This window comes from Corvus brachyrhynchos, unplaced genomic scaffold (genome assembly GCF_000691975.1).
Source record: "Corvus brachyrhynchos isolate BGI_N302 unplaced genomic scaffold, ASM69197v1 scaffold200, whole genome shotgun sequence".
In the NCBI taxonomy this organism is placed as follows: Eukaryota; Metazoa; Chordata; class Aves; order Passeriformes; family Corvidae; genus Corvus; species Corvus brachyrhynchos.
This window is the reverse complement of record NW_008236184.1, coordinates 5,208,514-5,229,778: the sequence shown is the minus strand read 5'-3', so window position 1 is coordinate 5,229,778 and position 21,265 is coordinate 5,208,514. Positions and strand designations below refer to the sequence as shown.

The 21,265-nt window shown below is 49.5% G+C and overlaps 1 protein-coding gene across 1 annotated transcript; it reads left to right on the top strand.

Annotated features, from left to right (window-relative positions):
* Positions 1-26: 26 nt before the first annotated feature.
* KIF23 (kinesin family member 23) lies at positions 27-18,741 on the top strand (the record flags this gene model as incomplete). Its single annotated transcript, XM_017736988.1, has 23 exons — positions 27-170; positions 390-518; positions 1,411-1,516; positions 1,952-2,088; positions 2,882-2,991; positions 3,959-4,129; positions 5,085-5,126; positions 6,649-6,761; positions 7,036-7,157; positions 7,544-7,646; positions 7,922-8,001; positions 8,087-8,206; positions 8,653-8,812; positions 9,590-9,757; positions 9,987-10,144; positions 10,391-10,564; positions 11,852-12,031; positions 12,267-12,603; positions 14,983-15,083; positions 15,963-16,045; positions 16,735-16,816; positions 17,499-17,569; positions 18,012-18,741. Coding segments are annotated over 23 exons (2,907 nt in total), but the record flags the coding sequence as incomplete, so codon positions are not given.
* Positions 18,742-21,265: the final 2,524 nt, after the last annotated feature.

Genomic DNA, 21,265 nt, shown 5'->3' with positions numbered 1-21,265 from the left:
CCTTCTCCCGGTTTCCCCCCTTCTCCTGCTTCTCCCCGCCGCTTCCCGGCTTTCCCCCATCCCTGTCCTCCGCTCTTCTCCTCCCCTCACGGCTCTCTCCCCTCAGTAGGGCCAAGACACCGCGGAGGCCGAAGAAACCCACGAACCCCACGCTGAAGGACCCGGTGGGGGTGAGTTCGGGGGCGCTGTCCCGGTCCGGGGGCTCATCCCGGTCCCCCTGATTCCCACCTTTCCCCATTCCCAGGTTTATTGCCGCTGTGTCCCGGTCCGGGGGCTCATCCCGGTCCCCCTGATTCCCACTTTTCCCCATTCCCAGGTTTATTGCTGCTGTGTCCCGGTCCGGGGGCTCATCCCGGTCCCCCCTGATTCCCACCATTCCCCATTCCCAGGTTTACTGCCGGGTGCGGCCGCTGAGCCGCGCGGACCAGGAATGCTGCATCGAGGTCATCAACGACACCACGGTGCAGATCCACCCCCCCGAGGGCTACCGGGTGTTCCGCAATGGCGAGTACCGCGAGGTAAGGGCTGCATTCCAGCCTGGAATCCGCCTGGAAGCGCTGCCCAGTCCCTGGAAGTGTTGTTGGAGCAGCCTGGCTTCATGAGAGCTGGCCCTGCCTGTGCCAATGGGGTTATCTTTAAGGTCTCTTCCCACCCCAACCCTCCTGGAATTCCAGGAATGACACATCCAGCTGCTTTTCCCTGCTCTCCAAGTTCTCCCATGGCTCGTGGGACTTGCGGAGTGCCAAATCTGAATGTTTTCAACCCGAAAACCCATCTCAAGCAAAAGAAACATCACTTCCATAGCCATAACATGTCAGGAAAGGACCTTAAAGCTCATCCCATTCCATGGGCAGGGAAACCTTCCGCCATCCCAGGTTGCTCCGACGTGGCCTGGGATGTTCCAGGGATGAGGAATCCACAGCTTATCCTGGTGGGAATGCTAGCTGGGGTTTTGTTTCCGATTTCAGCCTGGGAAATCCTTGTGGGAAGTGTGTTAAGGGATCTCCAAAGGTTTAAGTGGAACAGGCAAAGCTTTGTTAAATGGTGGCAGATCGAGTTCCGCTCAGGAGCTTCAAATCCGGGTGCTCCTTTATTTTAAGCAAGAGTGCTGCTGGAAAAACGAGCAGATTGATTAAAAAAAGTAAAGCCAGGTTGAAATGCAGGACTAGAGAAGGATCCCAAACTCAATAAAAAATGGGAAAATTGAAATTAAAGGAAAAAAAGAATTGAAATGAGGGACCAGCCCCACTTTGGCCACGGCGGGTGTTCCTTTGCTCGGATTCCAGTGGGGGCTCCAAGGAAATTCCAGCTTTTAGCTGTAAATTAGGAATGCTGTGGTCCGTGGGATCCTCCCTGGACGCTCCTGGCCGTGGAGCTGGAGGTTCAGGGTGGTTTTCCCTCTCTCGGCAGACCCAGTATTCCTTCAAGGAGGTGTTTGGCACCCTGGTGGTGCAGAAGGAGCTCTTCGACGTGGTGGCCAAGCCGCTGGTGGAGGATCTGATCCGGGGCAAAAATGGTGAGCAGAGATCTCGTCCTGTGTCCCTTCCCCGTGCCTGCAGGCTCCCATTCCCAGGCTTTCACAACTCCCGAGGTTTCTTACCTTGTTTCCTTGGAATTGTGGCTCAGCTCCTCGCACAGCACCCTCGGAAGCTCTTAAAGCTGTTGATGGAAGAGGAATGGTTTGGGTGGGAAGGGATGACCCAGTCCCGTGGGCAGGGACACCTTCCGCTATCCCAGGCTGCTCCAAGCCCCATCCGGCCTGCCTGGAACATTCCAGGGATGGCACAAGCTGTGCCAGGGCCGGTTTCTGGTGGATCCTGGAGAGGACCATGAGTATTCCCAGCTGTGACGATCGGCGAGAGCTGCCAGCGCTTTTGATGGCGTGGGGTACTCGAGGTGCTTTCTTCATTCCCCAAATCCCGCTGATTTCTCCCTTTGCCTGTATTCCCAGGTCTCCTGTTCACCTATGGAGTGACGGGCAGCGGGAAGACCCACACCATGACGGGATCTCCTGGGGATGGGGGGCTCCTGCCCCGCTGCCTGGCCATGATCTTCAACAGCATCGGCCCCTTCCAGGCCAAGAGATTCGTGAGTGCCTCCCCTGAATCCTCCCCAAATCCCTGGATAACAGGTTCTGCGCCAAGGAAACCCAGCCTGGCGCTGGAGGGCTTGGAAGAGGAAAAACCCCAACCCCAAGGTCCTCATTCCAAAAGGGTTTGGATCTCTGGGAATGCTTTTGAACCACTCGATGGTCCCAAGCCCATCGTAGGAAAAATCCGGGATGATTTCTCCCTCTGGAAGCTGCGGTGTGTGAGAGACGGAAAGATTTGAGGCAGAAATCAGGGATTTAATGTTTTTCCCGTTGGGATGTGAGGAGCAGGGCCAAGCTTGGATGAAGATCTGTGGTCTGGTTGTCCTTAAATAGTTGTTAATTCTTTAATTAACTCTAAAAATAATTAATGAAGAAGTATCTTCCCGAGTTCTGGAATGAGATCCGCAGGAATCTGTGTCCAAAATCACAGGATCGTTAAGGTTGGGAAAGACCTCCAAGATGGAGTCCAGCCGCTGATCACCACCCTGTCAGCCAAGAAATGGAGATGGGAGGCTTTTCCCAAAATTCCTTGGGATTTTTGGCATTTAAAGATACTGAAATAATCCTGGAATTCTCATCCTTGGGAGCTTTTCTAAAACATTCTTTTGGGAATTGTTTCCGTCAGCTCTTGGTGGGTTGAGCACCAATGAGGGCTGTGGTATGAATTAATTAATTAATCAGTTAATTAATACCAGCCTAATCAAACTAATTAATTATTGAATCAAAGAATCCTTTGTTGGCTGCCACCTGGATGTTGGAATTGGCTGAAATTCCTGGTTTTTCCCTCAGGTTTTCAAGCTGGATGACAAGAACGGGGTGGATGTGCAGAGTGAGGTGGAGGCTCTGCTGGAACGCCAGAGGAGGGAGGCCCTGCCTGTCCCAAAAACTCCGTCTGGGAAGTGAGTGACTCTGGGAAGAGCAGAGGGAATTTATTCCCTAGGACTGGGACACTTTTAGGGTGCTTTTAATTAATCTTGGGCTCTGCCCTTGAAGAAATGAAAGAAAAGTTGGGAAAAATCAGCAAATCTTTAGTCATTAATTAGGCAATTGTGTCCCACTGAAATTCCCACTCTGTTCCTGCTGTTTTCACACGTGATTTCTACTTGGAGGAAGCCATTCCATAGCTTTTTTCCCTGAATTTCCCCTCAGAATTTTTGACCTTTTCCCCTCAGAATTTTTGGCCTTTTCAGTCAGAAATTTTGGCCTTTTCCTCTGAATTTTTTGCCTTTCCCCTGAATTTTTGGCCTTTCCCCCTGAATTTTTGACCTTTTGCCTCAGAATTCTTTTGACCTTTTCCCCTGAATATTTGGCCTTTTTCCTCAGAGTTTTTGGCCTTTTCCCTCAGGAATTTTGGCCTTTCCTCCCTGAATTTTTGACCTTTTCCCTCAGAAATTTTGGCCTTTTCCCCCTGAATTTTTCACCTTTTCCCCCCTGAATTTGGAAGGCACCTTAAAGTTGTTCTCGTGCCATGGGCAGGGATGATAATAATAATAATAATAATAATAACAATAATAAATAAAACATGAATGGAAATTGAGTGTATTCCATGTGGTTTGAGCAGTGATTTAAACAAGCAGGCTTAGTCTGGTTTTGTACCTGTTAAGCCAGGACTAAACCTATTAAGCCAGGACTAAACTGCTGTGGCTTGGAGTAAGAATCCTGTGAAGTCCAATTTGGAGCTATTTCCATAGAACCACGGAATTTCCTCAGTTGGATCGTGGAATTCCAACTCCTGGCCATGCACAGGACACCCCAAGAACCAGAATTTTGCCAAATATGGAGCATTTCCCCACCGCAACCCTGCAGATGTGCCCTGGCGCGTTGTGGCTCCCGGGAATTCCATCCCCATCCCTTTGTTTCCCGCAGGAGACAGCTGGATCCCGAATTTGCCGACATGATCAACGTCCAGGATCACTGCAGGGTGGAGGAGGTGGATGAGGACAACGTCTATGGCGTCTTCGTGTCCTACATCGAGATCTACAACAACTACATCTACGACCTGCTGGAAGAGGCTCCCTTCGAATCCATCAAGCCCAAGTGAGTTTGGGAATCCGGCATTTTCCTCGCCTGGGCTTGGGAATCAGCACCAAACCACTGGAAGAGGGGAATGAGGACAATGTCTGCAGTGTCTCTGTGTCCTCTGCTGACATCTGCAACCTCCTCAGAGCCCATCAAACCCAAGGGAGTTTGGGAATTTCCATATTCCCAGCCCAGGAGGCTTTGGTAGTATCTCCAGCGTGGTTTGTTGGTTGTAGCCTTAGGGAGCCTTGCTCAGAATTCCTGGGAATCACCATTAAAAACACATGGAAAGGAGTCCCGCAGGAATATTTCAGTACTGATGGCCAATGCTTGGTGCTCCCTTCCTCGTTAGGACGGGTGATTAACAAGCAAATCTTTAATTAATTAGGCAATTGTATGCCACTGATATTCCCAATCTATTCCTGTCCTGCTGTTCTGACAGGTCATTCCAACTTGGAACAAGCCATTCCGTGGCTTTTTTCCCTGGAACCAGTGAAAAACACTGGTTTGGTGCTCCATATGTCCATATTATTCCACTTGCTATCAGTAATTCCCATAAAACCAGAAATTAATTGTCTCCTCGTGAAATTTGGGGGTTATTTTTCCATAGGTGGGCACTTGTGAGGCCTAAAATAAGTAGGGAAAATCTGCAAATTCCTCTTGGAATCCATGTATTGAAATTCCAACTCCATTAACAGAGCCCATCAGTCCTGTGTTCATTAAGGAGTGCCTCATTAACAAAGACTAACGAGGGCAAAGCAAACCAGCAGCTGCCTCCAGGGTCCTCATTCCAAAAGGGTTTGGATCTCTGGGAAAGCTTTTAAACCATTCAATGGTTTGGTGCTTACTCCCCAACCCCATCCCAAAAAAAAATCCGGGATGATTTCTCCCTCTGGAAGCTGCGGTGCGTGAGAGATGGAAAGATTTGAGGCGGAAATGGAGGATTTAATATTTTTCCGTGTTTTTTTGGTAGGTGGAACAGTTGCAACACTCCTGTGAGAAATGGAGACTTTGTGTATGTTATTCCTGTTATTCCAGTGCCATTTCCCCTGAGTAGAAGCAGAAAATTCCCTGCTTTTCCTTGCTTTCCTAGGAAATCTAGGATGCTCTCCTCGCTTCTGTGTGCTTGTAGAAAAGCAATAGCTGCCACCAGAGCAATTAATTGCAATTAAATGGCTGCTAATTAGAGCGGTAGCTGGAGTGTCACTAATCTTGGCTGTGTGTCCATGTCCTGTATTCCCTCTTCCAGCTTTTATTTGGATAATTGACCTTTTCACTCAGAATTTGGACTTTTTCTCCCCTGAATTTTGACCACTTTCCCTCAGAATTTTTGGACATTTTTCCCTCAGAATTTTGACCATTTTCCCCCTGAATTTTTGTCCTTTCCCTCAGAATTGTTGACCTTTTTCCGTCAGAATTTTTGGACATTTTTCCCTCAGAATTTTTGGCCTTTTCCCTCTGAATTTTTGGACACTTTTCCTCCTCAGAATTTTTGACCTTTTCCCCCTCAGAATTTTTGACCTTTTCCCCTCAGAATTTTTGACTTTTCCACCAGAATTTTTGACCTTTTCCGCCTGAATTTTGACCTTTTCCCCTTGACTTGTGACATTTTCCCTCCAAATTCTGAATTTTCCCTCAGAGTTTTGACCGTTTTCCCACAGAATTTTGACCCTTGTCCCTTAGAATTTTGTCCTTTTCCCTCAGAATTTTGACTGTCGTCCCCCTGGATTTTTGACCTTTTCCCCTCAGAATTTTTTACATTTCCCCAGAATTTTTGACCTTTTCCCCCTGAATTTTGACCTTTTCCCCTTGACTTGTGACATTTTCCCACCAAATTCTGAATTTTCCCTCAGAGTTTTGACCGTTTTCCCACAGAATTTTGACCCTTGTCCCTTAGAATTTTGTCCTTTTCCCTCAGAATTTTGACTGTCGTCCCCCTGAATTTTTGACCTTTTCCCCTCAGAATTTTTTACTTTTCCCCAGAATTTTTGACCTTTTCCCCCTGAATTTTGACCTTTTCCCCTTGACTTGTGACGTTTTCCCTCCAAATTCTGAATTCTCCCTCAGAGTTTTGACCACTTTCCCCTCAGAATTTTGACTGTCGTCCCCCTGGATTTTTGACCTTTTCCCCCTGAATTTTGACCTTTTCCCCTTGACTTGTGACGTTTTCCCTCCAAATTCTGAATTCTCCCTCAGAGTTTTGACCACTTTCCCCTCAGAATTTTGACTGTTGTCCCTCAGAATTTTTGTCCTTTTCCCTCAGAATTTTGACCACTTTCCCCCAGAATTACTGACCTTTTCCCCTCAGAACTGTTGACCTTTTCCCCTCAGAATTGTTGACCTTTCCCCTCAGAATTTTTGACCTTTTCCCCTTGACTTGTGACCTTTTCCCTCCAAATTCTGAATTTCCCCTCGGAGTTTTGACCTTTTCCCACTGAATTTTGCCCTCCAAGAAAACCTGCATGGCAGGAAGCTGCACAGAAAACTCCACTCTAATGGGATTTGTTTGTTTTTCCCTCTTTCCTGCTATCCTGAAGACCTCCACAGTCCAAAATCCTTCGGGAAGACCAGAACCACAACATGTACGTGACAGGCTGCACCGAAGTGGAGGTCAAATCCACAGAGGAAGCTTTTGAAGTCTTTTGGAGAGGTAAATCTTGGAATTCAGGGCTGCTCCCACATCCCAGCACCTTAAACATTATCCATGGGCAAGGAAATTCTGTTGGATCAGCTCCATCCAGCCTGGCCTTGGGACACTTCCAGGGGTGGAGCCATCCACACCTTCTTGGGGCATTTAGGGCCTCCCCATTCGCAACCCTTCCCAATATCCCACAGCTGTGAAATCCCTCACATCCTGATGCTGGAAGAGGTGGGAACTGTGGGAAAGCAGCAGGATTTGGTGGGAATGTGGGGTGTCTGAGCAGGGCAGAAGAAGCGGCGCATCGCCAACACGCAGCTGAACCGGGAATCCAGCCGCTCCCACTCCGTGTTCATCATCAAGCTGGCGCAGGCTCCTCTGGATGCGGACGGGGACAACGTGCTCCAGGTGGGTTCCGCCTTATTCCAGGAGAATTTTATGGAGGTTGCCTTGGAAACAGCTCCCGTGTGTCTCAAGTGTGGAGGTGACAGAATTCATCTTCTTTTTGTCGGGAAGGCGGCATTAAAACACTGCCGATTCCTTAGGTTTTCACCTTTTCCTTTGTTTTCGTTGGGAAGCTAAAATTTTGGGAATTTGAGTGATCCTGTGGCCCAAGGCAGTCGGGATCTGCCAAACTTCCCAAAAAAACCCTGGTGCTTCCCAGCTCCCTGTGCTGTACAAACCCCTCAGAGCTTGTATCCAGCACGTTATTTGGAAGTGGGTGTTGGGATGAGGTGTCCCCCCACCCCTTCAGAGGGAATACTGAGGCATCCAGCATTTGCTCTGTATCCCAGGAAAAGGAGCAGATCACCCTGAGCCAGCTGTCCCTGGTGGATCTGGCGGGAAGCGAGAGAACCAACAGGACCAAAGCCGAAGGGAACAGGCTGCGGGAGGCAGGTAAGAACCCTGCTAATTAACCCTGCTAATTAACCCTGCTAATTCAGCTCCGACTAATGCTGTCTCCTAGGGAAGAATCCCAGGAATTCTTGTTACGATCAGTTAGGATTTGATGACCTTAAATCTTCCCGTTTGGAAACCAAGCAGTGCTTGTGTCGCTTCGGTTCATTAGAGCAATTAGCTGCGACAAATATCATTAATTAGGCGATTTATTCTTCTGCATAATTCGGGAATGTGATCCAAGGGCTGCTCACGGAGTTTGGGGTTTTTTTTAGGGAATATCAACCAGTCGCTGATGACATTAAGGACGTGCATCGAGGTTCTGCGGGAAAACCAATTGTATGGAACGAACAAGGTGGGCATCCCTTCCCTAATTATCCTGGAATTTGATGTCGTGGGTAAGGAAAACTCACTGGATCTTCCATGGCCTTTATTCCCAGATGGTTCCATACAGAGATTCCAAACTGACTCATCTCTTCAAGAACTATTTTGATGGAGAAGGGAAAGTTCGGATGATCGTGTGTGTGAATCCCAAGGCTGAGGACTACGAGGAAAGCCTGGTAAATTCCCTTTCTCCATTCCCTCCTGCTCTTCTTTTCCTGTTTTTTCCCTGAATTCTTGTGCTCCAAGAGATTTGAGGAGCTCTAATTGTTGTTTGAGCACTTCCATTATAATTTTGTAGGATAAATCTGCTCTCCGAGTCTTGTTTTCCCTGTTTGAGTTACACCTGCTCCCTGCTTGGAAAATGGGCAAGGTTTCCCTACTTATAGAATTCCATGGAGCCATATTGAAGTGTTTAATCCCTACTATTCCAAGAATTCCAGCTGGCTCTGCCCAAGGTTTTGTGGCTCCTTGTGGGGAGGTTTCTGGATGATCCCCAACCGTAGCTGGCAACTCCTCACTATTTCAGCCGGATAATCCATCCTCTCCTACTTTTAGTGACTCAGCCCCCGCTCCCAATCCCAGATCCAGCTGCTCCTGGTAGCTTTTCCCTGTTTTCTTGCAGCAAGTGATGCGTTTTGCAGAGATGACCCAGGAGGTGGAGGTGGCCAGGCCCGTGGACAGGCCCCTGTGCGGGCTGACCCCGGGTCGGCGCCTCCGGAACCAGGCATTCCGGGAGGAGCTGTCCCGGAAACTGGAGCTGAGGGGCGGCCCCATCGGAGCAGGTGAGGGCTGGAGTGGGGAATTCTGCTCTGGGAATGTTCACCTGGAGAAGGGAAGGCTCCAGGGAGAGCTCAGAGCCCCTTCCAGGGCCTAAAGGGGCTCCAGGAGAGCTGGAGAGGGACCTGGGACAAGGGATGGAGGGATGGGACACAGGGAATGGTTCCCACTGGGAAAGGGGAGATTTAGATGGATCTTGGGAAGGAATTGTTCCCTGTGAAGGGCTGGGCTGGAATTCCCAGAGGAGCTGTGGCTGCCTCATCCCTGGAATGCCCGAGGCCAGGTTGGAATGTGGGATAGTGGGAAGCGTCCCTGCCCATGGAACGAGATCACTTTAAGGTCCCTTCCAACCCAAACCATTCCATGATTCCAGCAGTTTTCCATTAGGAATTAAAGGCTGGGAATGAAATTTGAAACCAATTTCCTTTGAGCCTTAAGAGTGCCAGAGGAGCCTCAGCGCCCTGTGAGCCCTGCAGCGGCCGCTGCTCTTCCCACTCGGCGGCTTCCCTGTGGAAATCTCCGAGGAATTCCTTGTTACTGGGATAAATCTGCAGTCCCGATACTGCAGCTCCTGACAGGAGATTGTGCCAAGGAAATTGTGGGATGTTCCTGGACGTTCAGGACCCACTTTCAGAGTAAAACATGGAATCGAGGATATCCCATTTAATCCTTTCCCATCCATCCCCTCTTTGGAAACCCGTTGCTCCCGTCAGTCATTCCCAGTTCTTCCCCATTGGCCATGGGAATTTTCCTGTCCTGCTGACGGATTTTCCATCCTGCAGAGCCAGAGGAGCCATCGGCTGCTGAGCTGTTTTTCCAGAGCTTCCCTCCCCTGCCTTCCTGCGAGCTCTTGGATATCAACGATGACCAAACACTCCCGAAGCTCATCGAGGCCCTGGAGCAGCGCCACAAAATGAGGCAGATGCTGGCAGAGGAATTTTCCAAAAACGGTAGGAATTTGCCCCAAATTGGAACAACAGGGCAAAGCTCAGATTTGGTGCCTTTTTTACTCCTCAAGGGATCCCTTCCATCCCAATTTTCTTGTTTCGATTGATCTTTTCCACCTTTTTTTGAGGAATTTTGGGCTTTCAATCGGTTGGGAAAAACAGAGCTTTGGGTGTGAGGGAGATAAGGGAGAAGGTGAGAGATAAGAGAGAAAATCTCATCATTCTCTTCCAGTTCTCGCCTTTAAAACCATGCTGCAAGAATTTGACTCCAGTGTCGCATCCAAGGAAAATTATATCCAAGGAAAACTGGCTGAGAAGGAGAAAACCATAACAGGCCAGCGAACGGAGATGGAACGCCTGGAGAAGAAGATTAAAACCTTGGAATACAAGGTCACTTGGGTCATTTTGGAGCAAATCCCCCTTTTTTTTTTTTTATGGATCATTCAGAAAATTCCGTGATATCAGGAAGAAATATTTTGGGGGGAATTTTCACGAAAGGTTTTTGGGCTTTTTTAGGAGGCGAGGCTTTTAAAGTATCCAAAGGGGGCAATTTAGGATTGGAAACCGCTATTTCCAGGGAAATACAAACCTTGGAGGGGTTGTATTCCCACCCAAATCCTCCCTCTGTTCCCACAGATCGAGATTTTGGAGAAAACTGCCACGATTTATGAGGAGGACAAGAGGAACCTGCAGCAGGAGCTGGAGAGCAAGAGCCAGAAGCTGCAGCGGCAGGCGTCGGACAAGAGGAGGCTGGAGGCCAGGCTGCAGGGAATGGTGACAGAGACCTCCCTCAAGTGGGAGAAGGAATGCGTGAGTGCCGGGAATTGGGAGAAAAGCGGGATGGAGGTAGCCAGGGTTTGGGATTTGGGTGTGGGGCACCCTTAGGGAGGGGATTTCTTGCTGTGTTTGGTGTCTGCGAGAATCCCGGGTCAGGAATTGCTCATGGAGGTGCTTGGTGAGCTCTGCTGCTGGGAAGGGAGGGGAGGGAAGGGATTGAAGGGAATGGAAAGGGAAAGGGAATGGAAAGGGAAAGGGAAGGAAGGGAAGGGGAAAGAATGGGATGGAAGGGAAAGGAAAAGGAATGGAAAGGAATTGAAGGGAAAGGGAAGGACTGGAATGGCAGGGAATGGAAAGGGAAGGAAGGGGAGGGGAAGGAATGGAACAGAAAGGAATTGAAGGGAAAGAAAAGGAATGGAAAGGAATAGAATGGAAGGGGAAGGAATGGCATGGAAAGGGAGGGAAAAGAATGGAATGGAATGGAAGGGAAAGGGAAGGAATGGAGCAGAGAGGAATAGAATGGAAGGGAATGGAAAGGAAAGGAAGGGAAAGGGAAGGAATGGAATTGAAGGGAAAGAAAAAGAATGGGAAGGAATTGAAGGGAAAGGAAAGGAATAGAATGGAAGGGAATGGAATGGAAAGGAATTTAAAGGAATGGAAGGGAAAGGGAAGGAATGGAAGAGAGGGAAAGGAAGGGAAAGGATTTGAAGGGAATGGAAGAAAAGGGAAGGGAAAGGAATGGAAAGGAAGGGAATGGAAGGGAGAGGAAAGCAATATAATGGAAAGGAATGGAAAAGAAGGAAGGGAAAGGAACAGAGAGGAAAGGAATTGAAGGGAAGGCAAAGGAAAGGAATTGAAGGGAATGGAAGGGAAAGGAAAGTAATGGAATGGAGGGAAATGGAAAGAAATGAAATGGAAGGGAATGGAAAGGAATGGAAAGGAAAAGAATGGAAGGGAATGGAATGGAAAGGAAGGGAAGGGAATGGAATTGAAAGGGAAGGGAAAGGAAAGAAGGAAGGGAAAGGAAAAGCCGGGGGTTGGTCTCTGCTCCCAGGGAACAGGGACGGGATGAGTGGGAATGGCTTCCGGCTGTGCCGGGGGAGGGCCAGCTTGGATACTGGGAAAATCCCCTCCTGGAAAGGGCTGTAAACACTGGAACTGCCCCGGGAAGTTTGGAACCCCCATCCCAGGAGGTGTCCAAGGAATTCCTGGACGTGGCACTCAGAGCTGGGTTCAGTCCCAGCTTGGAGTCAGTGATCCTGGAGGGCTTTCCGAGCTCAGCAATTCCATGTTTTCCCGCTGCTTTCCCTGTCGCGGCAGGAGCGGCGAGTGGCGGCCAAGCAGCTGGAGATGCAGAACAAGCTGTGGGTGAAGGACGAGAAGCTGAAGCAGCTGAAGGCCATCGTCACCGAGCCCAGAGCCGAGAGGCTGGAGAGGCCTTCCCGGGAAAGGGAGCGGGAAAAGCCTCTCCCGAGATCCGTGTCTCCTTCCCCAGCGCCCGTAAGTCACTTCCAAACCTTCTGGATTGAGGGAAAAGCGTTTTTAGGATGAAGCGCAGGGATTTTAGTCATCAGTAGCCCCCAAGCACAGAGCTGGAGCAGCTTGGATTCCTTGTGTCCTGTTCATTCTTCATCCCCTCTCCCACCTCCTGGTATCCTTAGGAGCGGGAAATCCCGGATCTGTCTGTCCCTGTTGGATGCCTCCCGTGTCTCACTGACCTCTCCCTTCTCCCCAGAGCTGTGGTGACCCCGCTGAGCTTGGGGACAGCCGGGTGGCCCCGCGGGTCCCCAGGCGCTCCAACTCCTGTGGCAGCATCTCTGTGGTCTCCTGCGTGCTGGAGTGGGAGGAGAGAGCCCCTTCCTGCAAGCCAGACAGCATTCCCAAATCCAGGAATAAAGCGGGAGCAGAGCCGGCCTCAGCCCGGCCCAGCCCCAGCAGGAGGAGAGGGAAGTGCTGGACCGGAGTGCTCGAGGTGCCCGGGTCTAGAGAGGAGCTAGAGCAGGAAGAGGATCCGTGCTGCAGGGTTAGTCCTGGCCTTAGCGGGGCTGAGCCCGGCTTAAAGGTTCTCGGACCTTGAGCCCAGCTTAAATGTTCTCTGCCCTCGAGTCTGCCTAACATAGAGTAGAGCTGTTCCTAAATGTGTCCCGCTGGTCCCAGACTGAGCCTGGCTGCTCTCTCCGCCCTCTTGGTGTTTGGAACTTCCTTGGAAGTTGAGAATTCCCACTTTTAGGGAGCTCTGAGGTGGCCACACTCTGCTCTAGCCGTGGGTGTCCTCATGTTTTCCCTGGTCTTTCCCTTTCCCTGGTCTTTCCCTTTCCCTCGGGTCTCCTTCAATCCCTCCTGCAATTTCCCAGCTTCCAAGGTGCTCTGGGAGCTTGTGCTGCCTGGAAACATTCCTTGGATGAACCTGTGGGCCTCAGCTTTAACTCTCTTCCCTAATTCCCATTAAACTGGGAGCTCCCGATTCCATGGATTTCCGTGGAACTGCTGTTGGTGGGATCCCATTTCCTGGCACTCCGGTAAATCCCGGAGTGGTGCAATCCCAGCTCCTGGCAGGAGGGAAGTTTTTCATGGCATGACTCATTCTGGGGAGTATTCCCAAACTTTCTGGCCCTTGGAAGCGAGGGATGAGCTGTTCAAGTGCTGATCCAAGGAATTCATCCATCAACCACAGGATGTCCTCTCCTTAGAGCATCATTCCTAAGGCACCTTGGAAGGATTGCTTCCCAAAAAAATCCATGGAAATCTCCTGTCTCTTGGTCAAAGACCTCCTAATTAACGTTAATTAATCAGCTGATGGGATTTGCATCCAAGGATTTGGGTGGTGGAACCTCCTCATAATTAAGAGGCCTCCAAAATTATTCCGTAAATGGAACAGAATCTCCAAATCCTCTCCCAAAAACCCATTCCAAGATCTTGGAATGTCTCTAGTTTTAAAGTTTCCAGGATGTTCTGATGTTTCCTGAGCAAACATTTCCATGGTCATTAAATTCCATGGCTGGAGTTCCATCATTTCTCATGGATTTCCAACAGCTGGGAGCGATTCCCTGGTTCTCACAAGTGTTGTGGGCTCTCCATCCCTCGGAAATGTTGGAAATCCCTCCTGAGGATGGATTTGTTTGCCTGGCTGCCTCAGAATTCCATCTAGAATCGGGATTGCATCCATGAGGACACTCTTTTCTGCTTGGTTAAAGTATTCCGGGAATGTGGAACAGGCTGAGCTGGGAGGGATCCATCAGGATCGGAGTCCAGCTCCTGATCCCAACAATCCCAGCCTGTTATCCTCGGGAGCATTCCCAGAAACGCCTGTTCCAGTGTGGAATAGAGGGGGACAATCCCCTCCCCTCCTCTGATGTGGAGTCGGAAATTTGGGAGGAGCCAAACCAGAGGTTTCCACCTGGAGGAAACTTCCCTGGATGAGCACTGTGACACATTGGACAACAATTCCCAAAAACCAGCAACTGGCAGGGAATATTCCATGGATAATTCCATACCCAAGAAATGGGAACTGGCCTGGAATATTCCATGGATAATTTGATGCCCAAGAAATGGGAAATGGCCTGGAATATTCCATGGATAATTCGATGCCCAAGAAATGGGAACTGGCCTGGAATATTCCATGGATAATTTGATGGCCAAGAAATGGGAACTGGCCCAGAATATTCCATGGATAACTCAATGCCCAAGAAATGGGAACTGGCCTGGAATGTTCCATGGATAATTTGATGCCCAAGAAATGGGAAGTAGCCTGGAATATTCCATGGATAATTCGATACCCAAGAAATGGGAACTGGCCTGGAATATTCCATGGATAATTTGATGCCCAAGAAATGGGAAGTAGCCTGGAATATTCCATGGATAATTCGATACCCAAGAAATGGGAACTGGCCTGGAATATTCCATGGATAATTTGATGCCCAAGAAATGGGAAGTAGCCTGGAATATTCCATGGATAATTCGATACCCAAGAAATGGGAACTGGCCTGGAATATTCCATGGATAATTTGATGCCCAAGAAATGGGAAGTAGCCTGGAATATTCCATGGATAATTCGATACCCAAGAAATGGGAACTGGCCTGGAATATTCCATGGATAATTTGATGCCCAAGAAATGGGAAGTAGCCTGGAATATTCCATGGATAATTCGATACCCAAGAAATGGGAACTGGCCTGGAATATTCCATGGATAATTTGATGCCAAGCTCTTGGTGGTGCCTTCGGGGTTTAATCCAAGTGCACTTTGGGGAATTTGGGAAGAACTTTTCCAAACCTAAATTTCCTCCTTGAGGAAACTTTCCTGGATGTACAATGCGACAGATTAGACAACAATTCCCAAGAAACAGGACCTAGCCTGGAATATTCCATCCATCATTCCACGCCAGGCTCTTGGTGGTGCCCTCAACATCCACCTCGCTGACCAAACCTTGCCGCTCCCACCAACCCTTCCCAGCCATTCCCGGTAGCGAGAAGGCCCTGGCCAGGTGTGACCGCTACCTGCTGACCCACCAGGAGCTCGCCTCCGACGGGGAGATCCAGACCAAGCTCATCAAGGTGGGAAGCATCTTGGGAATGTTGGGAATGTTGAGTTGGAACCGCCCAAATTCGCTTTGGGGCTTCCGTGGTTGGGTTCCAAGGTTTTCCCTGGAAGTTGTCGGTTTGAGCTCGGCCGTTGTTTGATCGAAGCCATTCCAGGCTCGTCGAGCTCAGCGTTTTCCATCAGAAATTCACGGGAATGTCTTCATGGAAAAAGGTGGTCAGGCATTGGAATTGCCCGGGGAGGTTTGGAGTGCCCATCCCTGGGTAATTCCCAAGGAATTCCTGGATGGAGGGATTGGGCACAGCTTGGACTCGATGATCTTGGGGGATTCCATGATTCCTTAAAAGTAAGGAATGGGAATTGCCTGCCCAGGGAGCTTTGGAGTTTCCCAAGGAAGGTTTGGAGTACCCATCCCTGGAGGTGTCCAAGGAATTCCTGGAAGTGGCACCTGGGGCCGTCCTTCAGTGGTGCTTTGAGGGTTGGACTTGATGATCCTAAAGGTCTTTTCCAACCTAAACAATTCCATGAATCCGTGGTTTGTGGATCCCATGGTTTGTGGATTCCATGACTTGTGGATCCCATTATTTTTGGGATCCTGTGATTTGTGTGATCCAGTGATTTTTGGGATCCCATGATTTGTGGATCCCATGGTTTGTGGATTCAGTGATTTTTGGGATCCTGTGATTCGTGGATTCCACTATTGGTGGATCCCATGATTTTTGGGATTCCGTGACCGTGGATCCCATGATTCGTGTGTTTCCCTGTGGAAAAAGGCAACAATCCACTGGCAGGAATCCATTTGTGTCCAGATCTCCTCGGGCTGGAATTCTGGGATGAATCCTGGTGTTATTCCTATCCCAATCCCGCTTTTCCTTGTCCTTTTCCCATTCCAGGGGGACGTTTTCAGGACCAGGGGCGGTGGCCAGGCTGTGCAGTTCACGGACATCGAGACCCTCAAGCAGGAATCTCCTACCGGGTGAGCCTGGAATCCCGGAATTCCCAGGATTCCAATCATGGAACCTTTCATTTGAGCCTCTGGAATTGTGGAATTCCCAAGGTTCCAAATGTGGAACCTTTGATTTGAGCTTCTGGAATTCCTTTAATCTGAGTTTCTGGAATTGTGGAATTCCCAAGGTTCCCATCATGGAACCTTTAATTTGAGGTTCTGGAATTCCCAGGATTCCAATCGTGGAACCTTTCATTTGAGGTCCTGGAATTCCAGAATTCCCAAGGTTCCAAATGTGGAACCTTTAATCTGAGCTTCTGGAATTCCCAGGATTCCAATCGTGGAACCTTTCATTTGAGCCTCTGGAATTCTGCAATCCCCAAGGTTTCAATTGTGGAACCTTTCATTTGAGCTTCTGCAATTGTGGAATTCCCAACATTCCTTTAATCTGATCTTCTGGAATCCTGGAATTCCCAAGATTCCAGTCGTGGAACACCTGAGCTTCTGGCATTGTGGAATTCCAGGAGCGTGCATGGAACCGGATGATCCAACAGGAAAATCCAACTTGCAATCCCATAAACTTGGAGAAATTTATGGATGCTGGAGCTGCTGCAGCTCCAGGATTTTTTAAGGAAGGACAAAGCGTTTCGCAGGGTGGGAATTGGGAATGTGGCAGATTCCATGAGTTTCGTGCTGGAATTCCGCCTTTTCCGGTGCAGGCGGAAGCGCCGCTCGTCCCCTCCCGATCCCGACCCTGCCGGGGACGCCGCCGACTCGGAATGGACGGATGTGGAAACCAGGGTGAGCTGGGAATGCCTCATCCTCAATCCTGGAATTCTGGGATGGGATGGGGAGGGGAATAGGAATGGGAATGGGATGGGGATGGGGATGGGGATGGGGATGGGATTGGATTGGATGGGATGGGATTGGGATGGGGATGGGATGGGGGTGGGGATGGGGATGGGATGGGAATGGGGATTGGGAATGGGGATGGGATGGGAATGGGAACGGGATGGGATTTGGATGGGATGGGAATGGGAATGGGGATGAGATTGGGGATGAGACTGGGGATGGGTTTGGGATTGGGATGGGGATTGGGATGGGATGGGAATGGCATGGGATTGAGATTGGGATTGGATTGGGATGGGTATTGGGATGGGAATGGGATTGGGGATGGGAATGGGATTAGGAATTGGATGGGATTGGAATTGGGATTGGGATGGGATTGGGATGGGATTGGGATGGGATGGGATCAGGATTGGGATGGGGATGGGATTGGGATGGGATTGGGATGGGATGGGTTGGGCCAAGAGAACCTAAACTCATCCCCATCCGGCCATTCCAAGGACAGGGCTGCTTCCCGCTATCCCAGGCTGGCCTTGGGCATTGCAGGGATCCAGGGGATCCCAAGCCCTCTGGATGGGGCATTCTTTGGGAATGCTGGGAATGGCGGGAAGCATCCTGACTCTGGCTGTATTCCCAGTGCTCCGTGGCCGTGGAGATGAGGGCGGGATCGGCGCTGGGACCGGGATACCAGCACCACGCCCAGCCCAAGTGAGTGCTCCTGGAATTCTTTCCCAGCAATTCCAAACCTCGGGAATGTTTTTCCCCCAACTTTGCTGCTCTTCCCACTTTAGCTTTGCATTCCCGACTGCAAAAGGGTCGGGAATGCAGTGGGAATTCCTTGGAATTCCCTCTCCTGCCCCCTTTCAAAGACTGCTCGTGTTATCCACTGGGAAATTCCAGTTTCTCCAGATTCCAATTCCCTGTGGGAAGAGGGAATTGAAGGATGGGAATCCAGCTTGGTTTGCTGCTCCCACTGCCTAAAAAAACCAAGGAAAACACCGGAGATTTTGGGGTTTCCTTGGATTAAACGTTGGCATTTTTAGGAGCTGTGGGATTTGGGGCTGCAGAAAACCAGGAATGGGCTGTTGGCTGCTCCCGGAATTCCTCTGGATGAATCCTGAGAGTTCTGTGTGCCTCTTTCCCGTCGCAGGCGCCGGAAGCCCTGAACATTTCCCGCTGCAATCCTGGTTTTTCCCAGCCTGAGGAATTCTCCGCTGCTCCTCAGGAACCGCTTTGTGCTCATTCCCAGAGCTTTTCCGGGAATCCTGTGCCGGGAAATGGTTCCATGTACGATCCCAAAGAAGTTCTGGATTGGAAGTGTCCTTTCCCATCGATTTCGGGAAGTCCTGAGTCTCCCTCTGGAATTCCAAACCCTTCCTGTATTCGTGGAGCTGCGAGGTTTTTCCCTCGGAGGTTTTTCCCGCTTTTTCCCGGATTTTCAGTCCCAAATCCATCTTTTCTGGTCATTCCCTCTTCCTCTCTCCCGAGGAGATCCGGGCGCTGCTGTTTTGAGCACTTTAAGGGGGTTTTTAGCCATTCCCGATTTTCTTGGAGCCAGGAAAACCTTGGGAATACGGATTTCTTCCGGCAAGAATCCATCTGGAATATTTCAGGTTGTCCAGGAGCTGCCAGAACATTCCAGAGTCGCCAAAATCCCGCTGGCAGCAGCGGGAATTCCCATCCCGCCCGCTTCGGGCGTGCGAGGAAATCACGGAATGTTTTCCATCTGGGAACAGGGGGAAAAGGGGGATTTCCTCAGGGGTAGGGTGGGAATTTGCTCTCCATGTGATCAATAAAGAAATCCTTTAATTCCAAACCCTCTTCCCGCTGTTCCGGGAAGGCCGAGCGGAGCAGCTTTCCCTGTCTTCGCAGAAACTTGGGATGAGAGGCGTTTTTTTGGGATCGTTCCCGATGTGAAATCCTGGAATGCCTTGGGATCCCGAGATGGGCTTGGAACAGGGAATTTGGGGGTGGAAAGGGAATTTGGGAATATCTGGAGCCATTCCAATGGATTGCCTCGATCCGAGGGGGTCCAGAATAAGGAGAAGCTTTTCTTCCCGAGCTTTGGAATCATCGAATCCTGGGATGGGCTGGAAGGGATCCCACGGGCACGGACAATTCCCGCTATCCCAGGCTGCTCCAGCCTGGCCTGGGATATTCCAGGGATCCAGGGACACTCAGGGAATTCCAGCCCAGCCCCTCCCCACCCTCCCAGGCAGCAATTCCCAGTATCCATCCAAATCTCCCCTTTCCCAGCAGGAAGCCATTCCCTGTCCCTCCATCCCTTGTCCCAGTCCCTCTCCAGCTCTCCCAGAGCCCCTTGAGGCCCTGGAAGGGGCTCTGAGGATTCCCTGGATCCTTCCCTTCTCCAGGTGAACATTCCCAGCATTCCCAGCCTGGCTCCAGCCCTCAGAGCAGCTCCAGGGCCTCTGGAATCGCTCCAGCAGCTCCAGCTCTTTCCCGTGCTGGAATTCCAGAGCTCAGGAGGGATCTCGGGAATGTGCAGGGGGCAAAGGGAGAGGTCTTCCAGCCCCTGAAGAATTCCATGAGCTCCAGAGGCAGCTCCCGGCTGGATCCATGGGAAGCAGCTCTCCCGGAGCACCGCTGGATGGGGCGGGAAAACCACCGGGAAGGGCGCCGCTTCCCGAGCCTTTCCCGGCGGGAATCAGGCTCCGCCCCGGGATAGGGAATGACTCCTTGGAATATCCCAGCTGGGCAGCGCTTCCCTGATCCCAAAGCTCTTCCTGCTCCTTCTTCTCCCCCGTGGGGGGATCAGGAGCGGGATCGGGATAACCACGATGGAAAACTCCGGGAAAAGCTCTGATTTCTGGGATCCAAATGAGTCCGTGAATCCATTAAGGAGGAGCAGCCGTCTCTTGGATTGGGATTCCATTATCCCATAATTCCATTGGAAATACTCCTGTGGAAAACCGGGATACACGAGGAACTGGTGCTCACGGAGAAGAGTTGGGTGCGGGAAACGGTGGAAAAGCACCGGGAATTCTCCTCGGGATATCCCTGGAGTCTGGGGCCAAGAGATTCTTTCCCAGCTCCGGCTTTTCCTCTGGAATTCTTCCTCTGGAATCCTTTCTCCCGTGGCCGCTGGGTCCCGGGAAAGGCAAATCCCGAGGGAAAATGAAGCTTGGAGAGGAGGAGCTGGAGGGAGCTGGAAGGGATGGGCAGGGCTGGGCTGGAGCCCGGCATTCCATGGAATTCTGGGATGGGTTGGATTGGGAAGGATCTTAATCCCATCCCACTCTCCCAGGCTGCTCCAGCCTGGCCTTGGACACGTTCATTCCTGGAATTCCCGGGATGTGGATGTGGGAGAGCCCCCAGCAAGGGAATGGGACAGGGAAAGGGAAGGGAAAACCTTTAGTGGGAATCGCGGGATGAGCTGGGAATCCTGGGATGAGCTGGAAATTCCGGGAAGAGCTGGGAACCCCGGGATGAGCTGGAATCCCTGGAGGAGCTGGCAAATGGTTTGGAATGTGGAAAATTCCCGGGGTTTGGATGCACGGAGGTGAGTGTGAGGAGCTTCGGGGCTTTCTGGGATTTGCCTTCTCCAAGTGATATCCAAAAATCTGGGATTTTTGGAATATTTCCTGAGCTATTTTCTTTTATTTAATTTCTTTTTATTTTACTTTGGTTTATTTTATTTATTTTTATTTTATTTTGATTTATTTTATTTCTTTTAAAAATTTTATCTTTTTAATTTTTTATATTGTTTATATTTCTATTTATTTTTATTTAATTTTAATTTTTAAATTTCTTTTTATTTTATTCTATTTTAATTATTTTATTTCTTTTAATTTTAATTTTATTTTATTCTTTTTTATTTTAATTCTTTTTTCATTTTTGAAATAATTTTTTATTTTATTTCTTTTTATTTTATTTTAATTATTTTATGTTGTTTTGTTTTATTTTATTTCTATTTCTTTTTATTTTTTCATTTTATTTTATTTATTTTAATTCTTTTTGTTTTATTTTATTTTCTTTAAATTATTTTTATTTATTTCTTTTTCATTTGTTTTATTTCATTGCATTTTATTCCATTTCTGCTTCCGTTTCCATTCCCTTTCTGTTTCCATTCCCATTCCCGTTCCCATGTCCATTCCCATTTCCATGTCCATTCCCATTTCCATTCCCATTACCGTTTCCATTCCCATTCCCATGTCCGATCCCGTTTCCATTCCCATTCCCATGTCTATGTCCATTCCTGTTTCCATTCCATGTCTGTTCCCATTTCCATGTCCGTTCCCGTTTCTATCCCATTCTGGTTCCCGTTTCTATGTCCATTCCGTGTCAGTTTCCGTTCCCGTTTCCATTCTCATTCCCATTTCCATGTCCGTTCCTGTTTCTATCCCATTCCTGTTCCCGTTTCCATTCTCATTCCTGTTTCCATGT